We start from the raw sequence: 12,709 nt of genomic DNA, 5'->3' as shown, positions 1-12,709 counted from the left end.
TGGATGTGCAACTCATGTTTTTGATGATCCTTAGCTTCCTCGTCAAGATAATCCGTTTGTGCAGTCTGAAAACAATACAGGTATTGATGATTTGCGAGTTGTTGATCTTATGGTTCCTAGGCAACGGAGATGGAATTTGGAAGCTCTTTCTGTGATCTTCTCTGCTGAAGAAGCAGCTCTTATTCAGCAAATTCCTTTGAGCTTTCGAAATCACGAGGATGTGTGGATGTGGCATTTTGAGACTAAGGTGTTTACACAGTCAAATCATGTTATCAATTTCAGTATAATCAGTTGCAACACGAACAAAGTTTTACGCCTCAAATATGGGAGTTTATTTGGAGTTTAAATCTACCACCTAAGGTAATCAACTTATTTTTTGCGAGTCGAGACTAATATTTTGCCTGTTTGTGAGGTTTTGGTTCGAAGACATGTGGAAACAACTAGAGTTTGTCCAATCTGTTAGTTTGAACAAGAGTCTGTCCTTCATACTTTGGTTCATTGTCCATTTACTCAGACTATTGGGAGTTGTCGGCAGTTGGTTGGAATCATGATGTGAATAATCTAGGAGAGTGGTTAGGTGTTGTTCGTAATGTAGGAGACAAAATCCAGATTCAGCAAGCAATCTTGATTGCCTGGGAGATTTGGAATGCCAGAAATAAATTCTTGTGGCAGCAGCAAGCTTTTAAATCCTTTTTCTGTGGTGCTACGTGCAGATCGGTTCCAGCAGAAATGGTAAGCAGTGAAGCTAGCTCCAATGGTTTTTCATCCTCCCGCACATGGATCGAATGCGAAGTGGAAGCCTCCTGGGAGTGAAATATAATGTCGATGCTTGTTTTGATGAAATTTCTAGTATGGCAGGTGTTGGTATTGTTATTCGAGATATTGCTGGTTGCTTTTTGAAAGATAGAAGTGTTAGTTTGGGTTGTGCTTCTAGTGCTTTAATGGCTGAAACTATGGGTGTAAGAGAAGCGTTAAGTTGGGTTAAGGGGAGGTATAAGGATATCCCAGTTGTTATTGAAATGGATTGTTTACCAGTGAAGAGTGCATTAGAAAGTAATGTGTTGCATATGAATTCTTATTTTGCTATTTTAATTCATGATTGGAAATCCTTAGTTAGGAAATTTACTTCATTATCTTTCTCGTGTTAGCATGTTAGCGAATCACGTTGTCTTTGGCTCATGTAAAAGGGAGAGAAAATCTAAAAATATAAAATAAAATAAAACTTTGCTGGAAAGACCCAAAACTCATTGCTCTCCTCTTCCCCGGTGGCTACCAGGGTCTACAGGCCAGAGTTATTTGAAAATGGAAGCTGGGAGGAAAAAGCAGACACCGCCATACATGAGCACCATCTTAATCACTACATTAGCACAACGCAATATCTAGTACAATCAACACTAAGATCAAACTCGATTACTGAATTTCTATAGCATACATTTCTAACTCATGTTTACTTATTCATGCTGCAACAGTCTTTGGCTTAGCACCGATTTTTTTCCATGAAACATTGGGCATTATCTGTTTCGTATCAACACGATCCTTGTACTTTATCGCAAAGTTGAGCAACGAGTCGAGAAGAGAGTCTGAAAGAAGGTGCGGTTTGAGTCCCAACTCAATGAGCTTAGTGTGCTTGGCATTGTAGTAATGTTCTTCTGCCTCTACACGTGGATTTGGCACGGATATTGTTTTCACATCTAGACCAAGCTTCTCTCCTGCTTTCGTTACAAGGGAAGCCAGTTCATTGACAGAAAACTGCTCTGTAAATTGATTGAAGACCCGAAACTCTCCAGGTCTTGCTGGGTTTGCGATGGCGAGTTCCACACATTGAACTGTATCCCTTATGTCAAGGTAGCCCCTGGTCTGAATCATATGAATTGAACAATCAGAGAACAAAAACCATTCAGGTCATTTAATATAGTAAAAGCATAAATATTATTGATCATGCTAAAGAAAAGCACAGAAAAAAGGACATAAAGACTGAAATTTATCAATAGAAAAAAAAATTGAGAATTCATTCAGGTGCCAAATCATTTCCTCTCATCTTTATATTGAAGGCAAAAAACAAAGAAAAAATGTGGTATAGCAAATTCATACCTGGCCCCCTTTTCCATATACAGTCAGTGGATGTCCAACAGCAGCCTGGACACAAAACCGATTCAATGCGGTTCCAAATACACCATCATAATCAAACCTGTTGCAGAGTTCTTGATGCATCTCTGTCTCATCGGTCCTCACTCCATAAACCACTCCTTGGTTTAGATCTGTAGCTCTAATTCCCCAAGCCTTGCAAGTGAAGGCTATATTATTTGAGTCGTGGACCTTGCTAAGATGGTAGAAAGAGCTGGCTTGCTTAGGGTAAGGCAAAGTGTCTGTTCTTCCATTATGGGTAATCGTTATATAACCCTCCTCAATATCAATGTTTGGTGTCCCATACTCTCCCATTGTCCCAAGCTTCACCAGATGGCATTGCTCTCTGAATTCCTTTATAGCAAAGAGAACATTAAGTGTTCCAATCACATTGTTGTGCTGAGTAAATAAAGCTCTGGACCTATCAATCATTGAATAAGGGGCTGACCGCTGTTCCCCAAAATGGACAACGGCATCAGGCTCAAATGACTTGAATGTTTCTGACAAGAATTCAAAGTCACAAATATCACCAATATAGAGTTCAATAGTTTTTCCAGTGACTGATTTCCAACAACGTATCCGGTTATGGATGGAAGAGATAGGGGTCAGAGAGTCTAGACCAAGTTGGTGGTCAAAAAGACGACGGATGAGGTTGTCAACTATAGCAACCTCATAACCTTTGTTTGATAAGTGGAGGGCAGTGGCCCAACCACAGTAGCCATCACCGCCAATGACCATAACTCGTCTTGGCTTGGGTGATTCATCAGAGTTCTGGCGGGAATTGGAGCTAGATTGCGTTGGAGCTACTTGGCTTACAGGGACTGCAGTTGCTCGGACAACAAAACTTCCTTTTAGTCTCTCCTCTCGGAAGATCACCCTTCTAAAAGAAGATTTGGAAGTTTGCAATGTAAAAAAGGAAGAAAATGTTGTTGGGCATCCATTCAATGTTGGAGAGTAAGATCTGCGGCTAGAGGAACAGGACAACTTCAAGTAGCAAGAAGTTGAAAGTAAATGTGCCATAGTGGATAATAACCTGACTATTCCTCCTCTCCTTTCCTCTGAAATCTAATAGTAGTGTTTGGTTAAGCTCCAAAACATGCACAACTATCAATCATAAAATCCAAAAAGGTCCAAAAACCATATAAATAGGCATTTAACTATTTGTAATTGAACCTGCACTTCAGCCAAGAAAACTATGCTCAGATTCCACTTGTTATATTTCAGGCTACAAGAGAGACGGACCGACAAAGTATCAAGTGAAAAGTACCAGAAGCAACGGAAATCTGGAAGATACACCTATTTTTATCTGGAATTCCAACAAAAATCAAAAGCAACAGAAATCACTGGTCAGGAGACCAAGACCTATAAAGTTGGTAGCTAACTAAGAATCAAACCACAACAGCAATTTAATTACAGTGAAGCCAAGCACCACTTCCACTAATTGATGTGGGTAGATACTTTTTCATCAAGCCACAGGCCACATGATTGTTGGGTACAAAACAAAATTCCATGGCAGGAACATTCACAAAGAAAAGAATCCAAAATATGTGTCTAAATAAAAAAACATACCCACATGGATCACCTTCAGACAACATATGAAACACGAACACTGGCGCTTCTCATTGGGTAGGATTTTATCTTTTTTCCCCTTATTTAGACGCATGACAAGATTTTATAGAAACCCCATGTGGGAAATAACCTACATTTCTTCTCTCTCAACTTCACACATGTGAAAATTTCTAAATTGCCATCTTTCTGCACTTCATCAATAAGGAACGCAAAAGACAACTTTACAGAAAATAATAAAATCAGCAAATAGAAATCAGAAACAAAAACAGAGAATGATGTAGGCGAAGAAAGCAAGAAGAGAGTAACTTTGGTTACAACAAATTCTGGGTTATACGCTGTGCAGAACAAAGTATAGCAAACATGCAATCAAGCTCCGTATCTAAAGTGAAAAACAGCAACACCCAACAAAACTTCAGCCAGTTCGAGGATCATCACTCCTCCATAAGAATAAAAAGCTTAAAAATCGAAGGAAAAATACAAGAATCAGAGAAAAGATTTGAACTTTTTATTAAAAAAGAAGAGGTGATTGATTACCTTATGAACTACAGAGTGGGAAGAGCCTGCTTGAAAGAAGAAGATGGTAGACAGTGGAGCGATGAGTTCGGACACAAGGGGGTCTGAGGAAAGGATCAAAATGAGAAATGGCAGGCATATTCGCTTTATCCATCCCTCTGAGATTTTTTTTTAAATTTTGTTTTTTTTTTTTTTATTTGACCTAGGTCACTGCCGACAAGTACAATGAAACCGTCGTAGTTCGTATAATAATAATAATAATAAATAAATAATAATTATTTAAATTTTCAAAATGATTATTTAAGTATAAAATGGTAACATCATTAAATTTTCGTTCAAAATTATATTTAAATCATTAAAAATAGCATAATAATTTTGAAATTTCATTAAACAAATAAAATTAATTTTATTTTAATAATTAAATAAATAAATAATAATTTTATAAATTTATACTAAAATATATAAATATTTAAATTTAAATTTAATAAATTTTAAGTAGAAAACATTTACTTAAAAAATTATAAGGGACAAAAATTATTTTGAAAATTCAGGAGCATGGATCAATTTATTTTTTTTTTTGTGAAATAGGGGTGGGGAGTCGAACTTTTGACCTCACAAGATTATAAGGATACACTTTTCACCAGACTAAGTCTCGGAGTGCGGATCAATTTATTTTATCAGTGCAAAAATAACATTTTAGTTATTTCTCAAAACTTAAAAAAGTCATATACTTAAAAAAGTCATATGCCTAATGAAAATTCAAAAAAAATGTGACCATCCCGTCTCAGCCCTGGTGTTTGTCACCCGAGCAACGACAATCAGGCGTTGTCGGCGAACGCGCGTCGATCGGAGGACTTATTGCGCGCTTGCCTTCAGCCAACACCAACCGTGGCTCAGGTGGCGATTGGGTGGCGCTATTGTATTCCTCATGAATGCAGATTCGAATTTCCTTTATTATTATTATTATTATTATTATTATTTTAATCAACAATTAAAATAAGAAATAAGAAATTTAAAAAATTTTGATTTTATATCTCAAAATCAAAATTTGAACATTAATTTTTAGCCCACAGAATTTAATTATATTAATCCAATAATAAATGTAATTAATTATTATACTTAATTGTTTAAGCAGTAATTTAATACTGTTTGATTTTCAATCGGATTAAATATAATAAAAAAATAAAATTTTTATTAATTTAAATCACATTTAAATAAAAAAATAATATTAAAAAAATATTTTTTTAATAAAATATGAGATAATTTATTTTGATTGAATTATCACAAATCAGAAACAGTCTCTAAGGATATTTACATAAAATAATAATCAAAAAATTTTAAAACCGTTTAAAAATTTAAATATGGTCGAAATTTTGAGTGCTATCTGAAGGCTCTCTAAAATGTCTCTCCCAAAATCTCACAAGAGATCATTTGATGTTAAAATTCTATGATTTTAGTATGACAATATTTATTTATTTATTTATTTATTTATTTAAATAAATAAATTATAATTATAATTTAAAATTTTAATAAATAAGTCATATAAATTTTAAATAATTTTAATTATATAACTATTTAATTAATTAGATTAAAATTATAATTCTTTAAAATTATAATTTTACCTCAATATCAATTTACTTATTTTATTTTTGATTTTATTTTTTCATACACTTTTTATGTGTATTACTTATTAGATTTTAAATATATTAAAAATAAATATAATTAATTAATTAATTAATTAATTTAAAAGTTAAAAATACCGTTGAATAACATGTCAATACTTTTAAAATATTTGAAATGTAAAAGTGATTTACTTAATCTCTTGATATATGATTTCTCAATATAATTAAAATTCATTCATCACAAATGTCTTGATTTAACATTTAATACATAGAATATATTTTCGATATTAAATCATATTAAATTTTATTTACTAGTCATTGACCGCTGAAATAAAATTTAAAATTTCATTTGCTAATTTCATTTTATTTTGTATAAAAATTTTATGATTAATGCTAACAGAAAATAATTAGGATATTCTCTAATTTAATATAGAATAATGAATCATATATCAATCACGAAAACACTTTTATAAATTTCTTAATATATTTAATTTATCATCATTCGTTAATTATAAATCAAGTAATAATGTGTGAAATGAATTAAAATATAAAAATTTTTATATAATATTATTAATTGATTACAGGGTAATTACTTGAATAATCCATAAATATAAGTTATTTTTTAATAAATTTCTCATTCGATCAGTTCATTTTACTTATTTACAAAATAAATACTTATATATTAGTTATAAATATCTCACATATTTCAATTTAAGAGATTAATTATAATTATTGTAATCAATTATTTTTATATCTCAAACTATAATTTAAAATTTTAACTGAAATTAAGTCTGAAATCAGTTCAAAATAAATTCAAAAATTATCGATGAAGCTCAAATTAAACCAAAAGCAAACCAATTTAATTTAATTATTTTGCTGAAATTTTTTATTTGTGTAATTCAGTTTGCTTTTTTCATTAATTTGTTAAAAAAAATATCTCATTAACATTAAAAGGATTTAAAAATATTGAATAATCTTAATAATCAATCTTTGAGACCTTTTTCTCGAGATCTTTGTAACCCCTTTGAACTTACAATATAAATTATTAGTATATGTATTATGAAAAATGGGTTCAGTTTTTCAATACTTTGAAATCAAACCGTCTAATTGGCGGACAGTGTCGATGTCTATTAAAAGTCAAAAAAACACAATACTATTAATAAAATTTGATATGTTTAACTCGTTTTGATACGACTAAAATTATTTATTTTCACTTGAAATGAGATTTTTTATTAAGTGAAAAAATTCGTATCATTTTATTTTATTATGAAAATTGGAGTAGTATAATTTAAAATTTTTAAATTATGTACTTATTATCAGACTAAGCAATTACTCTTTATAAGTTATAATTCATTTTTAATTACTAGATTTCTTAGACACATATTATATATATGTGTTATAAGATGACAAAGAGCCAGCAACACAAACTAGGAAGACACTGTTGTAATTTATCTGCTACAATTAAGCACATGCATAAGGAAAGAGTATATTCTAAGATTCATTACCAACTTGCATTTCCATTTCCAAATTTCAATTTGATGTTGATTTTAGTCAAATAAAATTAAATAATTCAATGTTAAGAATAATGGGCATCCAATTCCTACGAGGGGTGATCATTCGGTCGGTTCAGTTCAAAATTGAATCGAACTGAATAAACTGAAAATTGAAATTTTAGTATTTATAAAAATCGAATCGAACCGATTTGGTCAGAAACCGAATCGAATCGAACCGATCTGGTTCGGTTCGGTTCGGTTCGGTTTGATCGGTTTCGATTTTTAATAATTTTTTTATTTTTTTATACTTTATTTTTAATATTTTAAAATTTAATTAAAATATTTTAATCTTAATATGATTTAATTTCTCTATATTATTGAAAAAATATATTATTATCACTAATCGATTCGGTTCGGTTTTTTTTTGATCAAAACCGAACCGAACCGAAATAACCAAAATTTCTAAAATTAAAAACCGAACCGAAATATATAAAAAATTGAATTAAATTTTTAAATCGATTCAATTCGGTCAGTTTTTTCGATTTGAACGAAATACTGCTGAACCCTAATTCTTACACATTTTAAATTGAAAAAAAAATATTAATTTAATTTAAAATTTTAGTTTTATTATTTGAGAAAAATATAAAATAAATATTATATATTTTTATTAATTTTTATTTAAAAAATTTATGATTTAATTTGTATTAAAATATTTTTTAATATTAAGTTGATAATAAAAAACGATAATTTCCAGACACTGGTGTTGAGAAAATAATTTGAAAAATCATATCATGAATAATTATTTTAATATAAATTAAATTAAAACTATAAAGTAAAATATAAAGAAATCACATGATTTTTTATTTTTTAATTAATAATTATATTTTAATTATTATGTTAATTTTATATGACTACATCTAAAAATTATAGTATTTATTAATTGTCTGATATTATAAAATATTATTTTAATATAAATTAAATTAAATAATTTAAATAGAAAATAAGTGAAATGGGCTGATTTTTTCTTATTTTCTTCTTATTATTTTAATATAGTATAAGATGAATTTCAACTCAAATCAAAATAAACTAATTTGATTAATTAATTTTATATTTTTTATTTAATTATTGTTAAGTCACATTTATTTAATTAAATTTTAAAATGTTGAATTTATTTAATTTTTAAAATTTTCGACCCTACCCACAGATCCTATCTCCCAACATCATAACATGCATGTCCCCACCTTCATTTCAGACCAAACACTCTAAATCACATACAATCTCATCCGCCCATTTCCCAAATTATTAATAATTTAATAATTTTTCTTAAATAAAAATTAAAAATTCGAAGAGTAGAACATAATATTTTTCAAATTTACTATAATAATTTTTTTTATAATCACACGTGTATTTTATTAACATTGAATAGTAAATATTATTAAATTTTAGTATGGTTTGAAAATGATTTTAATTTTGATTCAATTTAATTTTAATATAATAATTTAATTTGATATATCAATTTGATAAAAAATAAATCAAATTTATTTTGAAAAAATAAAAGTTTAATTCTTTTAAAATAATAATAATTGGATTTTAAATATATTTAAATAATTATATATTTTAATTAAGTTTGAAATTGGTTTAAGTATTACAATTATTAATTTTTTAAAAGTCTTGTTCCTTTTGCTTTCAAGTACAGGATTGGAGGAACAAGATTTTTAAAAAATTAATAATTGTAATACTTAAACCAATTTCAAATTTAATTAAAATCTATAATTATTTAAATATATTTAAAATCCAATTATTATTACTTTTAAAAAAATTGAACTTTTTATCTAAAACCGTTTAATTTTATTAATCTATATAAATATATTTTTTTAAATTATAAAAAATTTAATTAAATTAAAAAGATAATTATAAAAAGAAAGAAATAGCATTTTAATTGAATTAAAACACTACACAATGTATTCAAAGGAATCAAAAACTTGAAAAGAGTTAGCGGGTTTCATGCGCAGGGCTACCTCTGCTCAATCTCTGTGTCTTTTCCTTCGTTGCTGTATCAGTGTTTAAGCAAATCGTGTGGCGCTTCTTGAATCCTCGTGGTACTTGGCGACAACCACAATAAAAATATAATTTCTTCCCACAAATCAAGAAACAGTAACAGTCGACAAATAAAGAATTCCAATTTCCATAATTATTACATCAACTCCAACGATAAAAGTATATTCTTTCTCATGCTTCATCCGCTCTCTTCAAAAATATCTCTGCATCTCTGAGTTGTGAAAAGAAGAGAGAAGAAAGAAAGCTACCCTTTTCTCCTTCTGCCATGGCTGAGCCAAGGAAGTACATTTCACAGGAAGAGCTTCAGAGTCACAATACTCCTGGGGATCTATGGATCTCTATAAACGGCAAGATCTATAATGTTACTGATTGGTCTAAGGTCCATCCTGGAGGTGAGCTTCCATTGCTTAATCTTGCTGGCCAAGATGCTACAGATGCTTTCTTTGCTTACCATCCTGGCACTGCTTGGAAGCATCTTGACAAATTCTTTACTGGGTATTTTCTCGAGGACTACTCTGTTTCTGAGGTATCAAAAGACTATCGAAAACTGGCTGCTGAGTTCTCAAAAATGGGTCTTTTTGAAAAGAAAGGGCATATTACATTGATTTCTCTATGCCTCACAGCAGTGCTGTTTGCTTTGACTGTTTATGGGATTTTATGCTCCAACAGCACATGGGTTCATCTTCTTTGTGGTGGTTCAATTGGGTTTCTGTGGATACAGAGTGGGTGGATTGGACATGATTCTGGGCATTATAATGTCATGATTAGCCCTGAAATGAATCGTCTAGTGCAGATCTTAACTGGCAATTGCCTTGCAGGGATCAGTATTGGGTGGTGGAAAAGAAACCACAATGCCCATCACATTGCTTGTAACAGTCTTGATTTCGATCCAGATCTGCAGCATTTGCCTTTCTTCGCGGTATCTTCTAAAATTTTCTGCTCATTTACGTCTTATTTCTATGAAAGGAAGATAAACTTCGATTCTTTTGCTAGATTCTTGGTTAGTTATCAGCATTGGACTTTTTATCCTGTTATGTGCTTTGCCAGGATTAATTTGTTTGCACAGTCTTTCTTGCTCTTGTTATCCAAGAAAAGGGTACCCAATAGGGTTCAAGAGATTTTGGGAATACTTGTGTTTTGGATTTGGTATCCTTTACTTGTTTCTTGCTTACCCAACTGGGGAGAAAGGGTGATGTTTGTTCTTGCAAGTTTCGCAGTTACTGGGATTCAACATATTCAATTCTGTCTGAATCATTTCTCATCCAGTGTTTATGTCGGTCCTCCCAATGGGAATGATTGGTTTGAGAAGCAAACAAAGGGCACACTCAATATAGATTGCTCGTCATGGATGGATTGGTTTCATGGTGGATTGCAGTTTCAGGCTGAACACCACCTGTTTCCCCGATTGCCTCGCTGCCAGCTTAGAAAAATCTCCCCCTTTGTTAAGGAGCTATGCAAGAAGCATAATTTGCCTTACGACAGTGCATCATTCTGGAATGCTAATGTAAGAACAATTCAGACTCTTCGAGCTGCAGCCTTGCAGGCTAGAGATCTTTCAAATCCAGTTCCAAGAAATTTAGTTTGGGAAGCTGTTAATACTCATGGATGAGAAAATTGAGTTGGGCTATCCAGTGAAAAGCTTTCTGAGGCTTCACTGCTGCAGTTATTTATGCTTATCTGCTGTGATTTTAGGTTGATTTGATTGATCTGTCAAATTCTTGGAGGCTTTGATTGTTTGTCCTTGTAGTTTTTGAATTAGTTTAAATATCATTCATCATTCTTGCTGATTACCCACAAGCCGATGTAGTTGTTTCTCCTTGTGTTTATGATCAACACAGCAGCAAAGAATTTAGTGAGAATGTGAAGTAGTAAATTTCCATTTAGTGCTTTGTTTTCTGAGAGATCAGTTTCCTTGTTTTTTATTTGATTTTATCAGAAAGCCAATGTAAAGCAATTGGTCCATTCCCAGAGTTGTTTTCAACTTTGAAGATGAGCAATTCTTTCTCAGCTATTGAAATTTCCTTTCTAATTTAATCCTTTTATTTCCTGCTTTATTTTGTACAATTTTTTTTCTTTCTTTAATATTTTGCTATGTTCCTTCAGCAACAATGCAAAATTCTGTTGTGAAACACAGAATCAGGCTTTGTTCTGTTTACAGATTTGGGATTCTTGAAGTTTTAATTTGCACAATGAACATATCAGACAGAGAGAGCATTAGAATTTCCCATCTAGTAGTAGGGGAGAGCAGTGTTAAAACCCAAGAAAGTTTCAAATTGAATCGAACCAAAATTCGTAATCGATTTTGGTTTTTCACTAAGAATCAAACTAGAGCCATGTTAAATCATAACTGAATAGAATAATTAACTAATATATATGTGTCTTATATATTAGTTCCCTACTTTTTCTTAATAATTTTAGGTATAAATATATATTAAATTAATAAAATTTTAATAATGATTATAATTTTTTTCTGTCAAATTTTATTATTTTATGTTTAATAATTAAATAAATAATTAAGTATCAATGATTAATTGAAATATTTATTTTAACTTTCACGTTTTCAACTTTAAAAAAATGCATATTATGAGAGATTGTGAGAGAAAGAAAAAAGACTTTGTTGAAAGCTTCATTAAATAATAATTAAACTTCAAGATAATTATATATAAAAAAATATTTCTCCATTTCATTTGAATAATTAATGTTACTAAAAATTTTATATTATTAGTGCGTTAAAAAGAATTTTTTAAAAATCTTTTTATATATTATTAAAAATATAAACTTTTTTTTCATTATTTTCTATAATTTTAATATTTTAAAATTAAGTTTTCATTAGTATGAATAAATTTATTATTATGGACAAATTATTCTAAATCTTTTTTTAATCGTAAAATATTATTTAAAAGTTGAATCAAAATTTTAAGAAACTCGTTTAGAAAATCGTTTACACATTAGTGTTTAACTAAATTAATTTTAAATAGAAAAATTATTATTTAGTTATGATAGAAAATTAATTAATCTCTTAATTTTTTAAAATGTATTAAAATGTTACTGATGTTTTATTATTAAATATTTTATTATTTATTTTTTATAATTTTAAAAAATTTATTAGTTGATTTTTATATATTTTTAAAAAATTTACTAATTAATCCTTTTATATTAGAGATATTTTACACGTTTATAATATTTACAGGTTAAAACTAATGAAAAGATTGATTAAATGTTAAATACTTTTTAATATATTTTTTAAAATTAAAAGGCTAATTAATTAATTTAATTTTCTCTTTTAAATATGATTTATAAGTTATATCAAACTACAACTAATAATCTATT

General features: G+C 29.5%; 2 protein-coding genes across 8 annotated transcripts; one reads left to right on the top strand and one right to left on the bottom strand.

Moving 5' to 3' along the window:
* Positions 1 to 1,197: 1,197 nt before the first annotated feature.
* LOC110610278 (UDP-sulfoquinovose synthase, chloroplastic) lies at positions 1,198 to 4,405 on the bottom strand. 7 transcript variants are annotated; one of them, XM_021750126.2, is made up of 4 exons: positions 4,228 to 4,405; positions 3,298 to 3,430; positions 2,092 to 3,189; positions 1,198 to 1,857 (listed from the first exon to the last, which is right to left on the bottom strand). In XM_021750126.2, the coding sequence occupies exons 3-4, from the start codon at positions 3,142 to 3,144 to the stop codon at positions 1,456 to 1,458; spliced, it is 1,455 nt and encodes a 484-aa protein (XP_021605818.1). In that variant the 5' UTR covers positions 3,145 to 3,189; positions 3,298 to 3,430; positions 4,228 to 4,405; the 3' UTR covers positions 1,198 to 1,455. The 7 variants fall into 7 exon arrangements, with proteins under 7 accessions (XP_021605818.1, XP_021605820.1, XP_021605819.1 ...); XM_021750128.2 differs by having other exon boundaries at positions 2,092 to 3,182; XM_021750127.2 differs by having other exon boundaries at positions 2,092 to 3,297; positions 3,392 to 3,430.
* A 5,002-nt stretch (positions 4,406 to 9,407) lies between these two features.
* Positions 9,408 to 11,413, top strand: LOC110610280 (acyl-lipid (9-3)-desaturase). The gene has a single exon (XM_021750132.2). It carries the CDS (start codon positions 9,645 to 9,647, stop codon positions 10,986 to 10,988), a length of 1,344 nt encoding a protein of 447 aa, XP_021605824.1. The 5' UTR covers positions 9,408 to 9,644; the 3' UTR covers positions 10,989 to 11,413.
* The last annotated feature ends 1,296 nt before the right edge of the window (positions 11,414 to 12,709 follow it).

Source organism: Manihot esculenta, chromosome 3 (genome assembly GCF_001659605.2).
Source record: "Manihot esculenta cultivar AM560-2 chromosome 3, M.esculenta_v8, whole genome shotgun sequence".
NCBI lineage: Eukaryota > Viridiplantae > Streptophyta > Magnoliopsida > Malpighiales > Euphorbiaceae > Manihot > Manihot esculenta.
The sequence above is the reverse complement of the archived record's forward strand: the minus strand, read 5'-3'. Positions and strand labels throughout refer to the sequence as shown.

Bases quoted from the DNA above. Each gene is read 5' to 3' on its own strand.
- LOC110610278 (XM_043954755.1), bottom strand. From the start codon at position 3,144: ATGGCACATTTACTTTCAACTTCTTGCTACTTGAAGTTGTCCTGTTCC. The intron at 1,858-2,091 runs GTATGAATTTGC...CATATGATTCAG, and splicing joins TATATGGAAAAGGGGGCCAG to ACCAGGGGCTACCTTGACAT.
- LOC110610280 (XM_021750132.2), top strand. From the start codon at position 9,645: ATGGCTGAGCCAAGGAAGTACATTTCACAGGAAGAGCTTCAGAGTCAC.